Here is a 23,587-nt window from a genome sequence, read left to right as displayed (position 1 = left end):
GCAGTATTCAGGTTTGTGCTAAACACACCTTTGGACACCCTATATTTAGAATAAAAATTATAAAATGTTAATTAAATTTATGTATTTTAGTATATTAAGAAATATAAATAACAATGAATGGAGAGATCGTGTTGATTGAGAATTTGTCAAGTTTGACTTTGCAGGAGTAGAGTGAAATACATTGTTTGATAGAAATGGATGGAAGACCAGAGACATTAACGAGTTTATGAATGAAATCTTTGTTTCGATTCTCGATATGAAGACCACATTCGAGTGATGAACAACCAAGGAATGCATCTTGTTCAACACGTTCGACACAAAGTGGGATGTTGATAGACTTGAGAGATGTGCAGCCTTCGAATGCATTAGAAGAGATAGTACGAACACTGAAACTTGGAATGAAGACAGAAACAAGATTTCGACAACTTTGGAATGCAGATTGACTGATTGTCGTAGTTGTGTCAGGGAGAGAAAAGAAAGAGTATCTCGATGCAGGTGGGAATAGAATAAGACTCGTCTTATCAGAGTTGAAAAGTGCACCACCGAAGATAGAATATCGAGGACATGTGCAATTGATTGTCGAAATCGAAAAGCAATAACGGAAAACACCAATACCAAGGAATTCAAGATTTGAGTCTTCTGGAATGATGATCGTGTCTAAGTTGCTGCATTCTTCGAATGCATAGTTATTGATAGTTTGAACTCGTGATGGCAGATTGATTCTTGAAATAGATGTCTTAGAAAGTGAATGAACACCAATAGTGTTGATGTTTGGTGGGAACTTGAAGTCTGACAAATCAATGTTTGAGTGGAAAACATAATCATTCAATATGTTTATTTTAGTGCACTTAGAAAGATCAGCATTCATGATGTTACAATTAATGAATGAATTATTTGATATTGTTTGTACAGATATAGCAAACCATATGAATATTGTTACAACAAGTATTCAGTTGATCAAAAACCCCTTTTCTATTTAAGGGAACACTTACTCCCCTATTTACTAATTGGGCATTAGTGCAGCCTTAACTACTTAAGAAAATAGATTATTTTCCTACACAAACAGATACAACAAACTATATTCAATGCACTAAAAAGCATATATTCAGCTCAAAAAAAGTGTGGAAATTAAAAACCGCATTTGAGTACTTTCTGAGAGTCTGTTCGTCAGAAAGTTCACATTTGTAAACTTTCTGGCACTAAAATTTTTTTATCCTTTCAAAGTTTTTGACAATGTCAAAAAGTAAACATCGGGATTCTCAATTTTCCTCTCAAACAGCGGTTTTTTAAAAACGCTCAATTTTTATCGACCATATTCAAATATAATAACAAAATTTATTTTTTTTAGTAAAAAAACAAAAAAATAAAACTATGATTTACTGTTGTAACTGGAATTTGATGAGTTCAAAGTAGTAACCACCTTTTGCCAGTAATTCGTCGTGTTTTCCCACTTCTACAATGTGACCATCCTTAAACACGAAAATTTTATCAGCGTTTATCACTGTTGCCAATCTATGTGCGACAATGATTGCTGTCTTTCCTTTTCTTATTGTTTCCAGACTTTCCTGCACCAATCTTTCACTTTCTGTATCCAAAGCTGCAGTTGCTTTATCCAACAACAAAATTGGCGCGTTCTGAATAACAGCTCTAGCTATGCAAATTCTTTGTTTCTGTCCTCCACTCAATGATGTCTGTTGTACAATTGTTTCGTAGTTTTCTGGAAGACTCATGATGAAAGAATGAGCATTTCCTATCTGTGCTGCATCAGAGATTTCTTTTGATGTCGCTTTCGGTCTTGCGTATTTAATGTTATCTTTAATTGACATGGAAAACAAAACAGGAGTTTGTGGAACAATAGAGATTTGTGTCCTCAAATAATACGGTGACCATTTGGAAATGTCATGGTCATCAACTAAAATTTGGCCACTCTCTATTTCATAAAACCTTTGTAACAGTTGTAATGTTGTTGATTTGCCACAACCACTTTCTCCAACGAAAGCAACTGTTTCTCCTGGGTTAACTGTGAAGGAAAGGTTCTTTACAGCATATGAATCCTTTGTAGAATACTTGAATGAAACGTCTTTGAACTCAATTTTTCCTGATACTGTTAAATCTGGACTTTCTCCCTTCTTCTGGTCGGATTTGATTGGTAATTCAAGTATTTCCAGGATCTTTTGGGACGCTACGTTCGCTTTTCGGAAGTCTTCAAGCAAAATTAAAGCTTGAAATACGGCCATAGCGGAATAGATCAAAGAAGTGACCAAGACCATGATATCACCTGTTTCCATGTTCCATTGCGGCTTGTTTTTGATGATCCAAACACTGGAATACATGAATGCGGCTGTCATAAAATTAATTATCAGGTTTAAGATGCCGTCTTTAACACCTGTAATCAACGATGTCTTCTTAACAACTTCAAGGACCTTGGAAAGTGATAAACGATAGGTTTCGGCTTCTTTCAATTCATTATCGAAAGATTTGACAGTTCTGAACGCGTTGATGACTTCTTCTGCTTTTGTACCTGCACTGTTGGTCGCCTTGTTGTAATCGTCCCATAATTTGCCAATTAAATGCTCACAAATATAAAATGAAACAATACAAAGAGGAAGCGCGATGAAAACGACCAAGGAGACTCTCCATGAGTAAATGAATGAAAGAATAATGCCAGCAAGGCCTTGTACGCAATCTGCCATCATATAACAGAATTTTTCCATGTAAATCGAATAAATCAATACACAATCTGTAGTAATTCTATCAAGTAATGAGCCTGACTGATGAGTATCGAAATAATCCATATCTAATGACATATATTTTTCATATAACAAAATTCTTGTCTCTGCTAAGAACCCCGGTGCTGCTATTGACATACATATCTGTTTAATGAACCATATAAGTGTGAAAACGCACATAACAATTAAATATGCGTAAATATTTTTTCTAACTGCGGCCATAAAGTCATTTGATGTAGTAATTTCAGTTGTAATGTTTCCAATGAGCACGTTGAACACCATAATAACGATACCGTTGATTAAACCTAAAGTTAATGCATTGAAATAGACCCATCTGTTTTTGTAATAGCCCAGAACTTTCCAGAAGTGCTTGAACCTTGGTTTTTCTTTCAGTTCTTCACTTTTTCTGATGTTTCTTCTTTAATTTGGTCTATTTCAGGGTTGCTCATTGAAAAAATGATTTGATAAAAGAAAAATTTTTTTGTTTCAATAAAATTTTTGAATGACCAATCCAACATAACTTTATTTCGTGTGAATTCGGCTGATATTTTATAACATCTAAATTAATTGTTGGCCGACCAATTGTGAGAGAATATTATTTCTGATGTTTACAAATTACCCATCAAACTTTTTTAAAAGGATTTCTTATGTAATACTCACAATCAAATGGTCTAGTCGATACAAATCTCATAGCGATTTCTTAATTTTTCTTCAGAATTGGTTCAAATCAAATTTTTTATCGCAATCAAAATTTTGAATGTCAATCAGACCTTCTTCTGAGTATTCCAACTCTCTAACCGAGAAATCCAAGAAGGAGAAGGTTTTCTCCAAGGATGAGATGAAAACAGCGCGTAAAAGAGTTTATTCATTATTGTTTTCGGATAAATTAGCCATTATAGCTATTTTCCCAGCAATATTGGCAGGTTTAGCTCCTATCTTGACATACCAGTTCATCGGTAATATCATTACTGAAACGGCAAAATATAAATTAGGAGAAATCGATGATCCGATGCCAGGAACGAAGAGACAAGTATTATCTCTTGTTATTTCATTGATTTTCATTTCAATTGCCTTCTTTTTCGCTACGTTTTTATGGACAAGAGTTGGAGCACGAATTGCAGTGAGAATTCGTGATGAAATCTTCTCACACATGATGACATATGATGTAACTTTCTTTGATACACATTCTATCGGTAGTTTACTCACTATTCTCGGTGAAGATGCGACAACAATTCAAGAATCATTCGGATCAACCAAAAACGCTCAGATACAAAGCATTGCACAGTTCGTTATTGTTTTCTTATTCATTTACATACAGAGCTGGCGTCTAGGATTAGTTATGACCACATCAATTCCTGTAATTCTCATTACTATGCTTGCTGTACAGCTATTTCTTAACAACAATGCAGGAAACAGGTTCAAACATGTTTTTGAGAGTATAACTGTTGCAGAAGAGACACTTTCCAACGCAAGAACAGTCAGATCTTTTAATCGCGAAGACGGAGAAGTCAAAAGATTTGGAGATCAAACGAGAAAGAGCCAAACATTCGATAGAAAGTTTTTCATGAACATTGGCTACGAATTTGGCTTAATTTTCCTTATTATTTACGGTTATTCAGCCGGTGTCTTATATTACGGAGCCACTTTTGTTGGAGAACGAGAGAATGGTCGACCATTTAGCAGTGGTTCACTTCTTGCTGTATTTGGATTCACTTTTGCAGCCACATGGGCTTTAATCAGCTTCCAGTTCATGATCGGCGAGGAATCCAGGGCCATACAATCAGCGGCAAGAGTTCTAGACCTAATAAACTACAAACCAAATGTTAATTTCGATGGTGGTCTTACATATGACGATTTCCAAGGCCACATTAAGTTCGATCACGTATCATTTGTGTATCCTACCCGAAAGACATACGCTTTGAACGATGTTTCGTTCGAAGTTAAGCCCGGCCAATCAGTTGCATTCGTTGGTCACTCTGGCAGTGGCAAATCAACGACCATCCAGTTGATAGAAAGGTATTACGATGCCACAGACGGCAACATTTTCATTGATGGCCACAATATCAAGGAAATTGACCCGAGATGGCTTCACAGACAAATGTCATTGGTTTCACAAGAACCGATTTTGTTCCAAGGAACAATCAGAGACAATGTTTTGTACGGTGTACAAGGAAATCACTCTGATGACGAAATTATGACAGCTCTCGAAAAAGCAAACGCCAAAAAGTTTGTGACAAAATTCAGTGACGGACTTGACCATTTGGTTGGTGACAGAGGATCAGTTCTATCTGGCGGACAACGTCAGAGAATCGCAATCGCAAGAGCTGTCATGAAAAATCCAAAAATTTTGATCACAGATGAAGCAACTTCTGCTTTGGACAGCGAGAGCGAAAAGAAGGTACAAGACGCTCTTGACAAAGTACTCAAAGAGAGAACAGGAATTGCTGTTGCACACAGATTGTCAACAGTAATTGGTTGCGATGTAATTTTTGTTTTGGACACAGGAAAAATTGTTGAAGTTGGAACTCACGAAGAATTAATCGCAAAAGGTGGAACTTATTACAACCTCGTGAAACGTCAGCTCAAGAAGAAAACAGAAGACTCTAAAACTTCATCGGATTCAGACCATAAACAACAAAACGAAGAAAAAAGTGAACCAAAAAGTGACAAAAATAAAGAAGAAAAAAGTGAAGTAAAAAGTGACGAAATGAAAAATGATGAAGGAAAGGAAATGAAGGATGAGAAAGAGAAGGTTGAGGATAATAAGGATGATGAATATTCTTATGATTCTGAAAGTTACTTATATTCAACTTCATCAGGATCAAAATAGAAACTGAAATTATTATTGTAATCTAAAGTTTGTTTTATCATATTTGTTCTTTTTTTTCCCCTTACTTCTACTAACTATTCTGAAGGCTGATAAACCTTATTGATAACCAATTGGATATATGAAGAGAGTATAGTAACTATTTTTCCATTAAATAATCTTTTTAGGGGCTACATACCACTCTCTAACAAAAAAAAGTATAACAGAAAAAAAAAAAAAAAGGGATTGAGGCTTCCAGGCACTTCGTGCCCTCTAGCCCCGAAGATGTTTTGTCACTTTTCTGTCACTTTTCAGGGAAAAAACATTTTTATTAAATATAAAATGAATTTTACAAAACCACCGTTACCCTTCTTTGGAAATAAGAGTAGATGTAAAGATATTCTATTGAGAGAACTTAAGAAACTACCGAATGGTCTAACATTTGTAGATTTGTTCGGTGGAAGTTTCTATATATCTCATTTGTGCCATACTGTATTTCCTGACTCAAAGATTATATGCAATGACTTCGACAACTATATGAACCGTCTCAAACATATACCAGACACAAACAAAATATTGAGTGAGTTGAAAGAAAAGATACCTATAGGTAAGATGGAACGTATACCATTAGATAACAAAAATATTGTGAGAGAGGTTTTGAAAAAAGCAGAATATATAGACTGGGATAGTATATCTGCTAGACTATTATATAGTGGTTCTATAAGAGTTCATGACATTGAAACACTTATGTCAAAAGTTTTATATCTTAACTATACAAATGTTTTCAAAAAGAACATAGAAAAATATACTGAGGGTATAGAGTTTGTGAGATGTCGTTGGACAGAGTTGTATGAAAAATATAAAGACAAGGAAAATGTTTTCTTTATAATGGACCCGCCGTTCTATAACACATGGGATTTTCAATACCAAGTAGACTGGACTTTGAGAGACTCTTTAGAAACTTTAGACGTTTTACATAACCATCCATGCTTTTACTTTACATCCGATAAAAGTGGTTTGGAAAGTGTCATGAGATGGTTAGAGGACATACATGACTATGATTTTAGATACGATAAGATAGAATATGAGAGAGGTCCTATAAACCGGAAAAAGTGTCACAACAAAGAAATTTTATTGGTAACTAAATGTGGTTTGAAATAGGACTACTTGTTTTAGGTTTTTTCCATTGTGTCATTTACTTATTTGACGTGGCAGAAAGATATAGAGAATATGAAGATGAACCAATGCCTGCAAATGTCCAGTATATGTACTCGTAAGAGATATTTTTATCTAATATTAAATGGACGCACAGAACTTAGCGAATGCACAGCAACCTGGACAACCAAACCCAGAGAATATTCCAAATGAAGTTAGAATACAAACTGCAATGGCAAACTATGGTCAAGTGCCAACAGATGTACAAATGCAAACTGCCATGTCAAATGACGCTGCGTTAGGTTTGCCACCATGGTATGCAAATATGAGATGGAAAGAGTTTTATACAAACCCTGAAGTGGGATATAAACAACTCTATGCAGATGACGCGAACACAGGAGTTGACCCAGAGTATGTTTTCTACCAGAGGAGAAATAGAATGTATGAGCTCCAGTTAAAAAATGCAATGGAACTCAGAAGGAAACGTAAGAGACTAGGCGGACATTAGATTTTTACATATAGTAAAATGGGTTTCTTTGGAAGAATAGGAAACTTCTTTCGAAATGTTGGAAGAGGTATATGGAATGGAATAAAATCTGTCGGAAGAGGAATTTGGAACGGAGTCAAAAATATTGGTAAAAGAGTAGGTCAGTTCGTTGGTATTATACCTAAAGACCCTGAACCAGAAGAACAAGCTCCTGTTATACAACAGCCTGAACCTGCACCACAGTCTAGTTGGCAACCAAATCCAACACCTCAACCGTATTAAAAGATTATATTTTTACCGTTCGATAGTAGTTGTATATGAGACTAAGTTCTAAGTAAAACGCATGGTATAATGGAACTATTCTCTTTCTTCCATCTGTTGTAAACCATACTTGAAAGTCTGAAATACTTCCACTCGGTGGTTCATATAGCTTTGTAGGTTTTTCGTAAAAGTCATTTGCCAAGCATAAAAAAGAGTTTTGTGCACCAGAAAATGAAGCATGAACGATAATAGCATCTGAGTCGAAAACATTTTCATATGTTCCATTAGGGTTTTCGACTTCATAAAAGTTCGGGTGTACTGGATATTCTGCAGGCTGATTTAACATCCTCAAAAATCTATACCATGCCAAGTTGTTATATTTTGTAGAAATATAAACGTCTTCTCCAAGGTCTTCTATTCTATTGATTTTAACAGTTGCATTTTTCCTGTCATAAACAATATCGAGATGGTACTCTCCTTCGTCAATGTTATACTGGTTTGCATATTCGATATAGATATCGTTTATTTTTTCTTGAAAAGCTTGAAGAGTTGTTTCTAAGTTTACAAGCAAATTCACTTGTAAAAGTTTTCCCTGTACAAATTTCTCATACGCACGTTTTTCTTTGTTATAGTATCGAACTTCAAAAGCGACCGTAAATGGGAAACCATGTATGGCTTCTGAAATGAACTTCATTCTACGAAAGCCAATAGCTTTTGTGACGGATGGGTCTCTTAGCCATCTTAAGGGGTAGTCAAAACGATAGCCTTCATGTTTTACGGTCTCTGTCTCAAACTTTTGACCGACATTAGTAAAAAGTTCATCTAATGGTTTAGTTGTAGCAACTCTTGAATTTTCTTTTTCTATTGAAAGCATATTTTATCTAGAATAAAAATGTCGAAAGAAACAGCGTCTATGAGAGAAATACAACACAACCGACAACTCATTGTGCAAGCTCTAAATAAGAACACAACAAACTTTTCAAACTATTCTAAGATATCTGAGTCATTGAAAGAAGGAAACTTAAAACTGACATTAAACCCAATGACAGATGAGTTTCTATTTCAAGACAATAGGAACCATACTGTCTGTATAAATCCAACAAAAGGAACTTTAAACAACAGAAGAAAGCCTATGACAAAAAGAAACTTTCTTTTGAAATGCAGAGATGTGACACAAAGCGAGCAAAGAGTATGTCATTAGACAAAAAGAACATTCAAGAAGAACATGACAGAGCAGATGCAACATATGCAACAAAAGCAGATGTTGACAACAAAGCTGACAAAGAGTATGTCATTGAAAAAGTTCAAGAAGAACATGACAGAGCAGATGCAACATATGCAACAAAAGAACATACTCATCCTGAACTAGCAGACAAAACATATGTTGACAATAAAATGTCAAGTGAAGTGACAAGAGCTGAAAACGAATATTCTAAAAAGACTCATACACATACCATTGCAAATATTACAAACTTACAAGAAACCTTAAACAGGAAAAGTGACGTTTGGACATACACATACCATTGCAAATATTACAAACTTACAAGAAACCTTAAACAGGAAAAGTGACGTTGGACATACACATACCATTGCAAATATTACAAACTTACAAGAAACCTTAAACAGGAAAAGTGACGTTGGACATACACATACCATTGCAAATATTACAAACTTACAAGAAACCTTAAACAGGAAAAGTGACGTTGGACATACACATACCATTGCAAATATTACAAACTTACAAGAAACCTTAAACAGGAAAAGTGACGTTGGACATACACATACTATATCTGATATTACAAACTTACAAGAAACCTTAAACAGGAAAAGTGACGTTGGACATACACATACTATATCTGATATTACAAACTTAAACGTTAGCCTTGAAAAGAAGGCAGATAAGAACCATACACACGATTTCTTCGCAACTGTTGGTATAGAAAATATTGCAGGAACGGTTGAAGAACCTGATGGAACTGGTGGGGATGTATTAAATTGGAAACCTCCTAACTTTCCACAAGGTTTAACATCGGAGGATGACATAACGACGATGAAATACACTAGATGTAGAAATGTCTATGTCATGGAGGATGAAAACAATGTTAAATTCACTGCTCAAGATTTATATGATAAAAAAGCTGACAAAACAGAGCTTCAAACGTTAAAGACAGAAATACTTCAAACACTATATCCTATAGGTTCTATTTACACGTCAATGAACTCTACCAAACCAGAAGTAGTACTTGGTTTTGGAACTTGGACTCAAATAGTCGACAGGTTTTTGTATTGTGCAAACTCTTCAAAGGAAACAGGTGGAAGTAAAACGATTTCAGGTGAAAACTTACCTGCACACAGTCACTACATAGATTTAAGTACAACTGAAGCAGGTTGGCATAAGCATAGATTTTGGGATTGGTCAGCAATGAAAAAAGGTAAAGGATATGATGTTAAAGACAACGTTCAGTTTGCTATAAATTGTTTCTGGGGTAGCACACAGGGAGAAGGAAACCATACACATCGCGTTTCAGGGTATACGCAAACAACGGGACAGAGTAAAGACTACATGCCACCTTACATGACAGTTTACGCATGGTATAGAATTTGCTTAGTCGTCATTTTCAACTTCTTTAGCATATTCGTCAGGAGTTGTCTTATATTTGTTAGGAACTGTCTTTGAAAGTATACCACCTTGAACCTTAACAAGTTTGAAACGAGGTCTGACAATAGTAGTTTTATCTTCTGCTTGCAGTCTGTACATTTTGCCATGTTTGCCTAAAACTTCATAATATTCTCTTGTATACTTCTTCTATTTTTACGAACACGAACGTGAGTACCTGTCGAGTTCCCATTGTTGTCATAGTCAATAGTATTTTCATATGGGTCGCGTTTAGGTATTTCTATTTTTACTTTGTCACCTTTCTTAAGTTTGAAGCCTGGCATTCTTTCTTGTTTGTCTCTTTTGACTAAACTATTAAAATATATAGTCTTTCTCTAAGTCAGGGTTGTTTTTCATTTCTTCAGGGGAATGGTTTCCCAAACCTTTTTGTTTACGGCTATTGTAAATATTTAAAACTTGTCTCATCTTTGCCATGGAGAAGTGTCTATATTTGTCGTCATATGACATTTCATCTACCTCACCACCTTGTGGTTGATTTAAGTTCTTAAGATTTTTATACAACTGTCAATGACACCAAGAGCAGAATGGTTTGGTCGACAATGAAATATTGGTTTACATTTTTTGAACGCAGATAGTTTTTAATATCGTCTGATTTGAAAGAACTTTCACAGTCAGATGTCAGTTTTGTTGGATGGTATTTGTCAACGAATATTGTCAAAGCAGTTTTCACATCTAAAATATTTTTGGACCATAATGGTATGGCTTCACAGGTATCTTGTGTTTTGACCGACAAATATTAGCCAGTATGGTGGTCATCTTCTCTATATCTCGGAATGTTTTTCCAAGATATCCATAAACCAAGCATTTGGTGTTGAACTAAAGATTTTTTACCATGAGTGCTTTCTTTGTCGCTTTAGAAACATACGGGTCCTTGTTTGAATTCGTCATTTTTAACCCATAAGAAATGGGTTTATTTGGCGCAATAGCAGGAGTCGCATCTAGATTTTTGCCCAGTGGGAAACACTAGCCAGAGGGTGCATTTGGGAATTGGAAGGAAGATTTTGAGTACATTAGGTTATACTGAAAGAGAAAGCACAACCTATTATACAAACCGTACAGAAAGGTTGGGATGTAGCACGAGATGCAGCAAATCTTATTCCAAATCCTGAACAAGAGGAAAAGTTCAAGGATGGATGGACAATGTAGGAAGACAAGCAGGAAACTACTATAACAAAGCAAATGACTACTATAACCAAGCAGGGCACTACATGGACAAGGTGAAAGATTCTTTAACAGAGGATATAACCATGCACAACAGTGGGTAAACAACAACCAAACCTCAACCGCCTCAAACGTGGGAATGTAAAATTTTTTACTGAGATGAAATGAACAATACAGCATTGAGACAAATGGGCTCAAGATGGATTTGCCGGCTTCCAGCAGTTACACAACCACGTGTTTGTCAAGTTCTTCCTATACCTCAGGAAGTTTTAGACCGACTTAAAAAACCTCAACAACCAGTTGAAAACAAACCAAACTAAAATTTTTACTGAGATGAAATGACCGAAGAAGTTGAAACGGTAGATTTGACACCACAAACAAAAAGTTCAGAACCATTGTCAAAACCTGTCAAAGAACTTACAGATGAAGAGAAAAATTCAATAATAGAAAGTGCCAGGTCTGGAAATACAAACTCTAACTACAAAGTCACTTTTCATAAAAATGGAACGGCTAGTATCTCAAAAAAGAAACAGACTCTCACAAATAAAATATTGAAGTCTGAAGGAGCTTTCGAGACAACAGATGGAAAAGTTTACTTCACTGACCAACAGTTCATTATAGAACATCTCATTGACTTAGAGTCGAAATATTCTAAACTTTACAACAAACACAAAAAGTTGAAAGGAAAACAAAAACAAATGGCATATGATATTTATGAAGATGTTAACGACACAACTGAACCTGCAAGTGAGGTAAAGTCAGATGAACCGAAAAGTGACGAAAAACAGATAGAAGAAGGGAAGCCACAAACTGAAGATAAACCAAAACCAAAGGTTAGTTTCAATACTAAACCAAGTCAACCTTCATTAGCTGGTATGGGTTGGCGTCAAAGACTTTTGGCAGCAGGTGGTTATGTAAAGTAAAGAAAAAACATTTTTTTATTTTTATAAAAATGTACGCTGAGTCTGTCGGAAAAGACCGTTGGGAAGACATAGATGAAGAAGTCTTTACAAAACATTGACGATGAAGTTCATGAGAAATTAGATGAAGAAAGTTCATGAGAAATTAGATGAGAAATATGAAATGGCATACCATTTAAAATAAAACATTTTTTTAAAAAAACATTTTTTTATTTTATTTGAAATGTACGCTGAGTTTGTTGGAACAGACCGTTGGGAAACTTGTTTGTTAGATGAGAAATATGAAATTCACTGTTGTGAGTCATTTGAAGTCAGAAACAAAAAGACAAAAAGAGTTTTAAGCGAATGGGAGCGAAATGACGGATATGCTATTGTGAATATGGGTGGAAAAAACTATCTTAAACATGTTGTCATTGCAACTCATTTTATACCGAATCATAACAATTTACCTTTTGTAGACCATATAAACCGTATAAGAAACGACAATAGACTTGAAAACTTGCGTTGGGTCACTCGTTCTGAAAACAATAAGAACAAAAGCAATTTTAGAGATATTGTATTCGAATTTGTCGACGAACTAGAAGATGAAACAATTGAAATTACAGACTATGGCAAGCATACGCTTGAGTTTTACTACTATAGCGAAGAACAAGACTCTTTCTACTTTTATACCGGCGTAAACTATAGGAAATTACAAGTATGTTTTACTAAGGCAGGCTATGCTTATGTAAACACTAGAGATACAGATGGAAAACGCGTTCAAATACTTCTTAACAAATTCAAGAAGCTATATGGCATACCATTTTAAAACGTTTTTAAAACAGTATATTTTTACATATATTAAATGCTTCAGGTTGAAAAACAAAGAACAAAAGTAGCAGATACAAAACCGTTAGACTATATCTTTACAAACGCTGGTAGGACTATATCAGATGAAGAAATTTTATCCCGAACATACAGGTTTGACTATCCAATTCGTTGGCTTCAAAGTCCTTCAGATGCAAAGGCAATAGGATTTAGAAGAGTTTTGTTTTCAAATAGAACTAATGCATTCATGTTCGCAGTATATTTTCACGGTCAGTATAAAGGCTCTGATGGTCTAATAGAAAAATTTGACGAAATGAAAATCTTTACAATTCGTTCAGACGAAAGTCTTGAAAAAACTCTAAATGACTTTCAAACTCAAATAAACAAATACTACTGGGAATTTTCAAGAAAAATACCACTCTTTACTAAATGGAACATACTATCTAAAACTAGAATACGACAGATGAACTCCACAGTTTCATTTCAAAAGATTGAAATTAACCCTCCAAGAGATACAGAGTTTTTATATTGGGGGGTGGACAAACGTTCTTGGGCGCAATTTCTTCGGTTACTAAACCAGAACGAACCATTACCACCAGATGGTCCATTTAAATTTATACTTCCACCAGCAGATTTGACAGTTTATAGAAACGTGTTCGATCCTCAAAATGTCATGTGTCATGCAAGTTTCAGTTCAAGCAACAACAGTTTTCTGTGTATCGGTAAGGACTTTTATGACTTTGCTTCTAAATTCTACGAACCACCTAGTAACAGTTTCTCTGACTTTCAAGTTTGGTTCACAAACAAACGGTGTGCAGCATATTATACCATTGTACTATGACTTTTATCTCGAATTGTCTTTCATATACAACTACGGAAAAGTGCTGAAAAAGTATTGAAAAATATATTTTAGGTGAAGAGGTGAGATCTCACCTGTTTTCTCACTGTTTTTTCACCCTCTTGAATTTCATGAATTTCTTAAGATAGAAAAAAAGTGAGTTAAAATGAGATTTTTATCGTTGTGGTCCGACGGTTAAGCCACAAACGAATGTCCGACGGTTAAGCCAAAAATATTTTTTATTTTTATGTAAGAACAGTATGACAGTCGAAGCCAAAACGTTCACGAACAAATCTAATGGCGAAACATTCACAAAAGGCACTTACAACGGTATTGAAGTCTTACGTAGAGACAAGGATGGTTATATAAATGTAACAAATATGTGTCAGCAGTTTAGGAAAGACTTTAGAAAGTTGTTGGAAAATAAGTCCTGGGAAGAGTATTTTAAGGCATTTCGTGAAGAATATACCACCCGCCGGAATTCCGGCGGGTGCTTTTTATACAATGTTAATGCAGGAATTCCCGATGAAATCAAACAGGTTAGAGGAACGTATGTAGACCCAAGACTTGTAAACTATATAGCAATGTGGGCTTCTCCAAAATATTGTATAGCAGTTGGAAAAATTATGGACTCCATAGACAAGAAAGTTCATGAGAAATTAGATGAAGAAGAACTTGAAGATACAGTAGAGAATGCAAAACCTTTGTTCGAACAAGAAGTTAGAAAAATGCATGAAAAACAAATAGAACATGAACATGAGATATGTTCTGGTTATAGAGATTCTCCATACGAACTAGACCAATGGGAACAAGAAGATTTAAAGAGAGAATTTAGAGAATATGAACTCGCTAAAGTTTCATTAGAAGCTACAGAAGAGAGGTTAAAAGGTTGGGGTCGTTTTGTACAAAAATATTGTGAGTAAATGAACCATTTTATTTTTATTGAATTCGGCAAAAATATATTTTAGGTGTCACTACGTCACCAGGTCACTCGGTCACCAGGTCATTTTAACTTCTCTGAAAAAGTGTGACAACATGACATTTTGACAACAACACAGGAGATAGATTTCATCGTCAATGTTTTGTATAAAAAGCACCCGCCGGAATTCCGGCAGGTGGTATATTCTTCACGAAATGCTTGTTTTGTCAAGACTTTCATCGTACATGTTTTGTATAAAAAGCAACCGCCGGAATTCCGGCAGGTGGTATATTCTTCACAAAATGCTTGTTTTGTTGAGACTTCTTCATCTAATTTCTCATGAACTTTCTTGTCTATGTTTTGTCATGACTTCTTCATCGTATTCTTTCACCCGTTGAATTTTGTATAAAAAAGCAACCGCCGGAATCCCGCGGGTTGGTATATTCTTCACAAAATGCTTGTTTTTGAGGTCGAGCCAAAAGTGGCTCCACCGTATTTTTCAACCAAAAACTCATTTTACTCAGCAAAAATATATTTTAGGTGAAGTGGTGAGATCTCACCTCTTTTTTCACCTCTTTTCTCACCCGTTGAATTTTCATGAATTTTGACACTTTCACAAAAAACATAAAAAAAGTTAGTTTTTTAAAAAAAATATTTTTTATTTTTATTGTAAGAACATGTTAGCAACAACAGCACCAAACTCGTTAGTCATGAACCCAACTTCAATGTTAGTAGAGATGAAAAGCTTCATTCCTTCTTCATATACTTTCGAAACAGAAATCCAGAAGATAAAGCAAGAACTTCTCCAAGGAGTTTTAGACTGTAGTGCAAAAGATGAAACAAATGAAGAATATCTTTATGAAATGCAGGATATTATTGACCATCTACCTAAACTTCCTGAATACAACAACAAAAGCTTACTATTCCAGAATTCGATGAAATAGAAGTCAAAGCAACTGACTCAGTAGAAACCAAGAAGTTCATACGTAAGGTAAACTATGAGTTTCTTGGATTTCATTGCAACCACAAAGTCATGGACAAAGATTGCGACATGTTATATAAGAACATCTCTGACATATACAAATCTGAAGAATTTAAGACCTACGACAACTTTGTTTCGTTAGTTGCAAAATGTGTATGGCAGATAAGAGATAAAGATAAAAGAGGTAAAGTATGGAACGAACAGATAAAACCAGCAACTTTTGAGTTAAAGAAAACCATTGACGCCTTAGTTGTTTTAGCAGGTTTTATTTCAATGTACAATGCTAAAATGAACCCACAATGTTCAAAATGTAAAGCAGCAATGAGGAAATATAACTACTCCGTCAAAGAGATAGAAAGAATGCGAAACGACTATGCAGATTTAAAGAAAGAAGCAGAGAAACCAGCAGAAGATAAAATGGACATGTTGACATTTCTGAACAAAAACTATCCAACAGCTGACGATTTCCTTCTATCTGACGTCAAGAAGAAATATAAAGAAACATTCGGCATAGTTAAAACTTTTGACATACTGACAGAAGAAATAGAAGCTACAAAACTGTTTAGGATTTCAAATATACATCGTACAATTCATGTAAAACGCTTGTGAAAAAGAGGTGAGAAAACAGGTGAGAAAACAGGTGAGATCTCACCTCTTCACCTAAAATATATTTTTGCTGAGTAAAATGACCAAATTTCATTATATAACTGTATTTTTTTGACGAAGAGAACTTTGACACTTCGTAAAAAAAAATCCCTGAAAGTCTTGACAAAAACATTTACGAAGAAGTCTATTTCCTGGACTGTTGTCAAAATGTCATGTTGTCACCATTTTCAGAGAAGTTCATTTGACCGAGGGACCTGGTTAGATCTAAAATATATTTTTGCTGAGTAAAATGACCAAATTTCATGAATTTCCTCATATGTTTGCGACCGGTGGAAAACCGCGGGTCGAGATTCCGTACGAAAATCGTAAAAAAACTCTATGAAAATCGTGAAAAATTGCGAGTAGGGGAAAAATCCTGGTCGCCTAAAACTCATGAAAATCGTAAAAATTTGCGAGTAGGGAAAAAACCGTACTCGCCTAAAACACATGAAAACAGTGAAAAAACACATGAAAATCGTAAAAAATTGCGAGTACGGAAAAAACCGTAGTCGCCTAAAACTCATGAAAATCGTAAAAAAACTCTATGAAAACAGTGAAATTTCTCTAGACCGACTTTTCTCGGTCTTGCATAAAACACATGAAAACAGTAAAAAAAACACATGAAAATCATATCTTTTATACAAGATAGAAAAAATAAAATTAACGTTAGTTTTTATTTTTTTTATTTTTTTATTTTGTATGTAAGAACAGGAAATGACAAGCACTGAGTTTGAAACAGTTAAAAAGATAGACAATGAGACCAAAATAGTTAGAATAGGTGATTTAAACGTAAGATACTCAAAGAAATACAAAAAATATTCTTTGTCAGACATTTTAACACTATCTGAAGGAAAGAAAGCACACGACTGGGTTAAAAATGCTTCAACTCAGAAAATTTTGACAAGAAATCCTGAGCTGATGATATCGGTAAGATTCTATGGAACAAGAGCATATCTCATCGACAAAAGTCTTATACCAGTAGTTTTGTTCTGGATTGACCCAGTTGTTGGATATAATTTCATAACTTATGGTTCATTCGATACGGAACGTTGCAGTGAAGGCTTACTTTACATCGTTCAGAAACCGAAGGACTTCAATACAAAGAGATATAAGATAGGAAGAACATTTAATATAACTCAAAGATATGACAATACAGTCAATAGAGTTAAGGTTGTGTTCGTTAACGATATGAGAGCTGCTGAAACAGAACTACTTGAAAAGTTTGAGAAAATGTATGGTGCTCCCACGAAAGGTAAAGAAACGTTTGAAGTAGATGAGATCGACAAAGCTATAAAATTATTTGACGAAGTTGCTGAAAAATACATGTAAAGCGTTTATTTTTGGTCTTTTATACAAGATAGAAAATAACGCTAGTTTTTATAAAATATTTTTTTTTATTTTGTATGTAAAGACAGATATGACAACAACAGAGAACACAACAACTGCTATCGTTCATGAAGCCATAAGTGAAGAATACGAGTGGGTTCAGTATAACAAACAGTTACGTCTCATTCGTTCGGTCAAAGATGACATGTACCAAATGCAAAGTATTTTGACAGCATGTTTTGCTCCAGATACTAAGAAACCACAAGACTGGTTTAGGAACCAAAGCACTATTGAACTATTAAATGAAGCACAGCGAGACATACTTTTTTCTGAAAACAGTGAAGAACAGCGAGCAGGTAAAAAACCCCAGTCGCCAAAACTCTATGAAAATCGTGAAAAATTGCCAAACGGTTTGAGAGGATATTATGTACATAGACTTCTTGTAAATAATGTGGCACAATGGGCTTCAGCTCGCTATTCATGGTATGTCTGTAAACTTCTTGACGAACTTCATAGACCAGAACGTGAAGAGCTAGAGAACAAGCTTGAAGCAAAAGACAAAAACATACAGAAAAGAATACCACGTTCGGTACCAAAAGGAAAGGAAAAGAACTATAAGTATATGATTTACACTGAAGAGATGGAAAATGAAGAAGACAGAGATATGGTTATGTTGCATTTAGTCAGAAGAAACAACAAAAGCTTTTACGACCTTGCTAAGATTTACAAATCTGACAGAAATTGGTTCTATCGCGAAAACTTACCGATTTCAATGACACCAAATGAAGATGTTAAACAGATAGTTCAAGATACGTTACCTCAAACACACTATGATATGAAAGGTTGTACAATACTTACATTCAAAGAAGACTTACCGCTACTGAAGGAAAAGATAACAGAGTATTTCGATAACTTCAAAGAGGAAGAGTAAATGAACCATTTATTTTTCAAGCTTGACACCAAAGATGGCTCAGGTAGCTCTATAAGGTAAATTGTCTTGTCAAATCCTTCTGGCATTCCGAGTCCTTCCATCCGACAGGAAAAGTTTTTCCTTCCAACAGGAAAAGTTTTTCCTTCCAACAGGAAAAAATTTTCCTTCCTACAGGAAAAAATTTTCCTTCCTACAGGAAAAAATTTTCCTTCCTACAGGAAAAAATTTTCCAGTTGTCCGTCCGTAAACCATTCAAATTTTCGAAAATTGAGAACTTTTTGGCCGACCTTCAGGAAAAATTTTTCTTTCCGACAGGAAAAATTTTTCTTTCCGACAGGAAAATTTTTCTTTCCGACAGGAAAAGTTTTTCTTTCCGACAGGAAAAGTTTTTCTTTCCGACAGGAAAAGTCCTTCCTTCCGACAGGAAAAGTCCTTCCATCCGACAGGACACAAACGAATGTCCGACGTACCACCAACCGAGTCCATTCCAAAGCCAGAAGAACCGACAGCCCCAGCACCACAACAGACTAAGACTCAAACACTTACATTTTTACGCTTGACTTTTTACAATTGAACTTTGTTCGCGTAGATGTGAATTCTGAAAGAAGTATGAGGGTCTTGTATGACTTTGTACTTCTCCCATAGTTCATGTCTGTCAAACTTACCTGCCATGGACTCTTTCATAAGTTCCATGAAATCGTCTTCGGACAATCCGGGGAAAAGTACAATGTCAGTAAGTATTCTCTTTACATCCTTACTTAAACTCTTGCTGTCTGTACACAAATGACAACTGAAATGTTAAAGTGTCTGAGCTTCTTAAGAATTCGACACATGTCTTGTTCTCTATTCTTTAACAAAGGATGAGAGGCGAAATCATCTAAGATAAGAAGACATCTGTGAGGGTAAGTCTTCCAATCGTAAGATTGCAATTTCTTCGAAAGGTACTCAATCTCTTTCTGTTTGTTTCGGAAGTGTTTCTTCTCTAATATTCTCTGCATTTCCTCATTTGGGTCTTTAAACTTAGAATTGACATACTCATTTATAGCATTGTACTTCAAAACTCTTCTTTGGTACTTCTTTATCCAATCTAACAACTCAGAGTCTTTTATACATACTAACTTAGACTTTTTTATAATATCTTTGAACGAATTGACGGTTTGGTCAAATTGACCAGAAGTACTACAAATGACTACTAACTCATAGAATGGGTTCTTCTCATCTAGTTCTTGTTGTTGTGCAGCCATTTTAAGATAAGTGAAAGTCTTACCCGACCCAGGTGGTGCGATTAGACCTGTTATACCATTCTGAGCAAATAAGAACTTGTCATGTATGGGTTTATCTGAGCATTTTCCAACTTCCTCTTGTTCTTATTTAAAACATTCTCAAATTTTTTGTCAATGTCAGCAAACTTTTTTTCTAACATATTTTTAGAAAAATTAAAATTTTTATCTTTTAGGAAATGTCTAGCGATTTCGCTATCTATATTCGAGACAAGCTTTTCGACAGCAAAACATCTGTCGACCATAAAATCTTACATAGTGTAAACAAGAAAGGGGAATTTGTTCTAAAGTTCTGTTTCTGGGAATATGACAAGAACCATAAAACCTTAAGCAGAGCAGTCTTAAAATTTGTCAATGACAGACTTGTTGACAGAGATGACGCCTCTTGGAGAGATGAAGTCCAACAAAACTTCTTAGAATGCAAAGAAGACACATGCGCTGTTCTTGAAAATGAAATAGAAAACAGAATAGAAGAGCTATTAAAGGACAAAGAACTTTTACAAAAATATGGTTCTGAGAAGTTTGACATAACTCCACCAGAAAAGAAGAAGAGAGAAAAGAAAGTAGAAGAAGAGAAGAAAGAACCAGAGCCAGAGAAAAAGAAATTTGACATGTAAAAATAAAATTTTATTTTTAGAACATTTCTGGGTCAATGTCAATGTTCTCTTCCTCTTTAGGAGCAAACACTGGCTTAGACTCTAAAATCTTTTTACCCAATTTACCTTGAACTTCAACTATCTTAGACTCATAATATTCATAGTCGTCTGCTTTCTTTGGTTCATAAGGTATAACAAGTTTGTATGCTTTGCCTTCTTTAAGGTTTGAGAACCTTCTGTCAAAACTTTCTTTGACTGTTAACAAACCTTCTATGTCTAAGTCTTCAAATTTCGCACCATTTTTAGTCACAATAGCAAACTTAACTGGTTCGATGTTCCAAACTTTGTCAAATGTAGACTTTTCAAAATGGTAGAAGTAAACATTCAAATATGTGAATGGGTCTAGTTCTTCTTTAAGTCCTGACATGTACTTGTTGACTGAGATGAATTTTGTCATCTTTTCTATCGGATAAAAAAAATATTTTTTTTAAAATTTACTCAGAAAAATTTTTCTTTGTATATACACCATTCTGTACGTCTAAAAGACTTTTGACATTTGCCAAGAATGTTCGTTTAGACGCTGTCATATAACCATACTCTTGACAATACTGTTTATACGAATCGTACAATGACCTTTCATCTAAACACTCAAAGTCGGTTTCATCTATGAACAGTTCATATACACTCTTGTTTGCTTCTAACAATGTTTGTCTCTCTTCGGTATGTGGAATTTGTCTTGGATTGAACTTTGAAATATCTAATGTCATGAAATATGAGAACAAGTGGTTGTAAAAGTTAGGTGTCAAAGTTTCTGCTAAGTCGTCAAAATATTCTGTATCTTGCATATGAGCTTCTGACGTTCTGACAACTACATATCTTCTGTCAGAACTTTCTAACTTCATCGGAACGGCATTGTTTGAAACCATGACGAAGTTTGCAACATTTTCACAAACTCTTTGGTCTTTATATTTTCTTTCAACAACTCCAACTTTGTCTGTTATAAGACTCTTCAAAGCATCCGAGTTCAAAACTTTTGTTGTATCTATACTTTGAAGTTCGTTACATACTATAAGTTTCATATTCTCTATTGAAGAGTTAAATTTACCGCAGATGTTTTCTAAGTTTGTCATATTCGGGTTCGAATAGCCTTCTAACAGTTTGCATAAGATATCTGTAAAGAAAGTGTTCTTACCTGTTCCTTGTTTTCCAATTACAATGAGAGCAGTTTCATTTTTAGCACTTGGATGTTGTAAGATGTTTGCAAACCAACATAAGATATACTCATAGACTCTTTCGTTTCCATTGCATATAATTCTTTGACATGGTCTAACCAAGCTTCTATAACATTTTCTTTCCATTCTACTTGTTCATATTTATATCCAGTGAAGATAGAATAGAAGTTTGGAGAAGGTGTATAAAACTTTATACCAACGAACTGAAAAATCTTCTAACTTTGACAATAAGATATCCCAAGCATCTAACATCTTCATACCAACTTGTACGACTTTTATTTTCTTAAGTTTCTGTTTACATTCTTGTTCTGAAACTATGGTTGCTCTTGGTTTGTTAAAGACTACATCCCATTCTTTCATGACATAACATTCTGGGGCAGAGTCGACATAAATGACTAAACGTTTCAAATTCTCGACTGCTTTGTTATAGTCTCGAAATGGACACATATTTCTGAATGCTTGGAAGTCATAAAAATCTGAAACATCTATTCTGTACATTTTTATAAAAATAAAAAAAAATATTTTTTTATTCTTGAGCTTGTTGTTGCATTTGTTCCATTTGTTACATTTGTTGTTCTTGAGCTATTTGTTGTTGAAGTTGTTCTTGTAGTACAATACTTTCACCAGTTGCATCTTCCAATTCGAAACTTTCTGCCGTCATTGACAAATACATAGGACATAAAAGTTTTACAGGAACAAAGTTTGCGTCAACTAAGGTTAAGTTTATGTTTGCTAAAGTGTTTGAGTTTACTAAAGCTGAAAACTCTGCATTCGAATGAACAATAGGCAAACCAGCAGAGAAAGTGTTGTTTATACGCATGAGTATCTTTTGGTCATAGTAGTTTCTGTCGACATTCGAATAGCACTTTGAACCTAAGTTTGAAACAATATATAAAATAGGTTACTTAAAGTCAATGGAACGGATAGACCTTGTATGACACCTTTTCCTGTTATAGGAAACTGTTGGTAGTAAAAACCAGATATAAGTTTTGTATTATAGCTCATATCGTTTATACTAAACTCAGTCGGACATCCAAACATAATGAAACCTGCTCTAGTTGCAGCACATGTTACATCCGTCCTTAAAGTATTAAATAAGTCAACAAAACCTGTTGGTGGTATATCTGAGTAAGTATCTTCAAAGAAGTATTTTTTACCATTCACAACAACAAAGTCTTCTGGTGTCAAAAGAGCAAAACAGGCTTTAGTCGTCATCGTGTTTAAGGTCAGTTTACAATATCGTCCTTGAGGACTTTGTAAGTTTGTTGTTATAGAATTATATGACTCAGGGTTTTTAGTCGTAATAGTATAAACCACTATGTCTTCTGCCATTTACATATATTTAAAAGTTTTTCTGAAAGTGGAGAAGAACTTCATCTAAACTTTCACATGGTGTTTCTTGAAGTTCTCTGTCTAAGAAGTTCAAATATTTTGTAAAGACATAGAACTTTCCTTTGTCTACACGAACAAACAAAACAGGGTCTTTCAGTTCAAAAGTGTGTAAAGTCCTTTACATGAAATAAAGTCTATATTGTTTTTCTTCAAACATCTTTCAAGAAGTTTTGACATTTACTTAGCAACTAAATTTTAATGAAATGTTGTGGTCGTCAAATATTTTATGACGTCTGGGAAACTATATTTTAAGTTCAACGTTTCACCTCCTTTCATAACGTATATCTTGTCAATGACATTATATGAAACACCACAGCAAGCAATGTCGGGTTCTATTTCTTTGATGTTTATATCATCTGCCTCTGTCAAAAGTTTCAATAGTTCTTTCAAAATTTCATGAGGTGCGATGACATATGAGTTCACTTTTACAGGGTTGTGTTCGA

At 34.7% G+C, this 23,587-nt stretch overlaps 15 protein-coding genes and 3 pseudogenes across 18 annotated transcripts, besides 2 other annotated features; 12 read left to right on the top strand and 6 right to left on the bottom strand.

Annotated features, from left to right (window-relative positions):
* Positions 1-42: part of a mobile genetic element that runs on past the window's edge.
* A 52-nt stretch (positions 43-94) lies between these two features.
* TVAGG3_0653580 (ribonuclease inhibitor domain-containing protein) lies at positions 95-868 on the bottom strand (the record flags this gene model as incomplete). Its single annotated transcript, XM_001314730.1, has 1 exon — positions 95-868. The coding sequence occupies one exon, from the start codon at positions 866-868 to the stop codon at positions 95-97; it is 774 nt and encodes a 257-aa protein (XP_001314764.1).
* Positions 869-1,376: 508 nt separating this feature from the next.
* On the bottom strand, positions 1,377-3,187 carry TVAGG3_0653570 (ABC transporter B family; the record flags this gene model as incomplete). Its single annotated transcript, XM_001314729.1, has 1 exon — positions 1,377-2,807. The coding sequence occupies one exon, from the start codon at positions 2,805-2,807 to the stop codon at positions 1,377-1,379; it is 1,431 nt and encodes a 476-aa protein (XP_001314763.1).
* A 289-nt stretch (positions 3,188-3,476) lies between these two features.
* Positions 3,477-5,754, top strand: TVAGG3_0653560 (mitochondrial ATP-dependent permease MDL1 family; the record flags this gene model as incomplete). The annotated part of the gene is made up of 1 exon (XM_001314728.1): positions 3,487-5,559. The coding sequence occupies one exon, from the start codon at positions 3,487-3,489 to the stop codon at positions 5,557-5,559; it is 2,073 nt and encodes a 690-aa protein (XP_001314762.1).
* Positions 5,755-6,958: 1,204 nt separating this feature from the next.
* TVAGG3_0653550 (uncharacterized protein) lies at positions 6,959-7,198 on the top strand (the record flags this gene model as incomplete). The annotated part of the gene is made up of 1 exon (XM_051241730.1): positions 6,959-7,198. One exon carries the CDS (start codon positions 6,959-6,961, stop codon positions 7,196-7,198), a length of 240 nt encoding a protein of 79 aa, XP_051088317.1.
* An 18-nt stretch (positions 7,199-7,216) lies between these two features.
* On the top strand, positions 7,217-7,459 carry TVAGG3_0653540 (serine threonine-protein phosphatase family; the record flags this gene model as incomplete). The annotated part of the gene is made up of 1 exon (XM_051241729.1): positions 7,217-7,459. The coding sequence occupies one exon, from the start codon at positions 7,217-7,219 to the stop codon at positions 7,457-7,459; it is 243 nt and encodes an 80-aa protein (XP_051088316.1).
* A 304-nt stretch (positions 7,460-7,763) lies between these two features.
* Positions 7,764-8,076, bottom strand: TVAGG3_0653530 (annotated as a pseudogene). Its single transcript has one exon. A coding segment is annotated over exon 1 (313 nt).
* Positions 8,077-8,875: 799 nt separating this feature from the next.
* Positions 8,876-23,587: part of a mobile genetic element that runs on past the window's edge.
* Positions 11,441-11,596, top strand: TVAGG3_0653520 (uncharacterized protein; the record flags this gene model as incomplete). The annotated part of the gene is made up of 1 exon (XM_051241728.1): positions 11,441-11,596. The coding sequence occupies one exon, from the start codon at positions 11,441-11,443 to the stop codon at positions 11,594-11,596; it is 156 nt and encodes a 51-aa protein (XP_051088315.1).
* On the top strand, positions 11,615-12,199 carry TVAGG3_0653510 (phage tail repeat-like family; the record flags this gene model as incomplete). The annotated part of the gene is made up of 1 exon (XM_051241727.1): positions 11,615-12,199. The coding sequence occupies one exon, from the start codon at positions 11,615-11,617 to the stop codon at positions 12,197-12,199; it is 585 nt and encodes a 194-aa protein (XP_051088314.1).
* TVAGG3_0653500 (His-Me finger endonucleases family) lies at positions 12,420-13,004 on the top strand (the record flags this gene model as incomplete). Its single annotated transcript, XM_051241726.1, has 1 exon — positions 12,420-13,004. One exon carries the CDS (start codon positions 12,420-12,422, stop codon positions 13,002-13,004), a length of 585 nt encoding a protein of 194 aa, XP_051088313.1.
* TVAGG3_0653490 (uncharacterized protein) lies at positions 13,041-13,741 on the top strand (the record flags this gene model as incomplete). Its single annotated transcript, XM_051241725.1, has 1 exon — positions 13,041-13,741. A coding segment is annotated over one exon (701 nt), but the record flags the coding sequence as incomplete, so codon positions are not given.
* Positions 14,102-14,764, top strand: TVAGG3_0653480 (uncharacterized protein; the record flags this gene model as incomplete). The annotated part of the gene is made up of 1 exon (XM_051241724.1): positions 14,102-14,764. One exon carries the CDS (start codon positions 14,102-14,104, stop codon positions 14,762-14,764), a length of 663 nt encoding a protein of 220 aa, XP_051088311.1.
* TVAGG3_0653470 (organellar and viral DNA polymerase type B) lies at positions 16,016-16,351 on the top strand (the record flags this gene model as incomplete). Its single annotated transcript, XM_051241723.1, has 1 exon — positions 16,016-16,351. The coding sequence occupies one exon, from the start codon at positions 16,016-16,018 to the stop codon at positions 16,349-16,351; it is 336 nt and encodes a 111-aa protein (XP_051088310.1).
* Positions 17,102-17,716, top strand: TVAGG3_0653460 (organellar and viral DNA polymerase type B; the record flags this gene model as incomplete). The annotated part of the gene is made up of 1 exon (XM_001290470.2): positions 17,102-17,716. The coding sequence occupies one exon, from the start codon at positions 17,102-17,104 to the stop codon at positions 17,714-17,716; it is 615 nt and encodes a 204-aa protein (XP_001290471.2).
* TVAGG3_0653450 (uncharacterized protein) lies at positions 18,336-18,644 on the top strand (the record flags this gene model as incomplete). Its single annotated transcript, XM_051241722.1, has 1 exon — positions 18,336-18,644. One exon carries the CDS (start codon positions 18,336-18,338, stop codon positions 18,642-18,644), a length of 309 nt encoding a protein of 102 aa, XP_051088309.1.
* Positions 20,257-20,541, top strand: TVAGG3_0653440 (uncharacterized protein; the record flags this gene model as incomplete). The annotated part of the gene is made up of 1 exon (XM_051241721.1): positions 20,257-20,541. A coding segment is annotated over one exon (285 nt), but the record flags the coding sequence as incomplete, so codon positions are not given.
* TVAGG3_0653430 (protein of unknown function, DUF4108 family) lies at positions 20,558-20,977 on the bottom strand (the record flags this gene model as incomplete). The annotated part of the gene is made up of 1 exon (XM_051241720.1): positions 20,558-20,977. One exon carries the CDS (start codon positions 20,975-20,977, stop codon positions 20,558-20,560), a length of 420 nt encoding a protein of 139 aa, XP_051088307.1.
* On the bottom strand, positions 21,292-22,112 carry TVAGG3_0653420 (annotated as a pseudogene). The gene has a single exon. A coding segment is annotated over exon 1 (821 nt).
* On the bottom strand, positions 22,279-23,084 carry TVAGG3_0653410 (annotated as a pseudogene). The gene has a single exon. A coding segment is annotated over exon 1 (806 nt).

This window comes from Trichomonas vaginalis, chromosome III (genome assembly GCF_026262505.1).
Source record: "Trichomonas vaginalis G3 chromosome III, whole genome shotgun sequence".
Taxonomy (NCBI): Eukaryota; Parabasalia; order Trichomonadida; family Trichomonadidae; genus Trichomonas; species Trichomonas vaginalis.
This window is presented reverse-complemented; position numbering and strand designations above follow the sequence as displayed.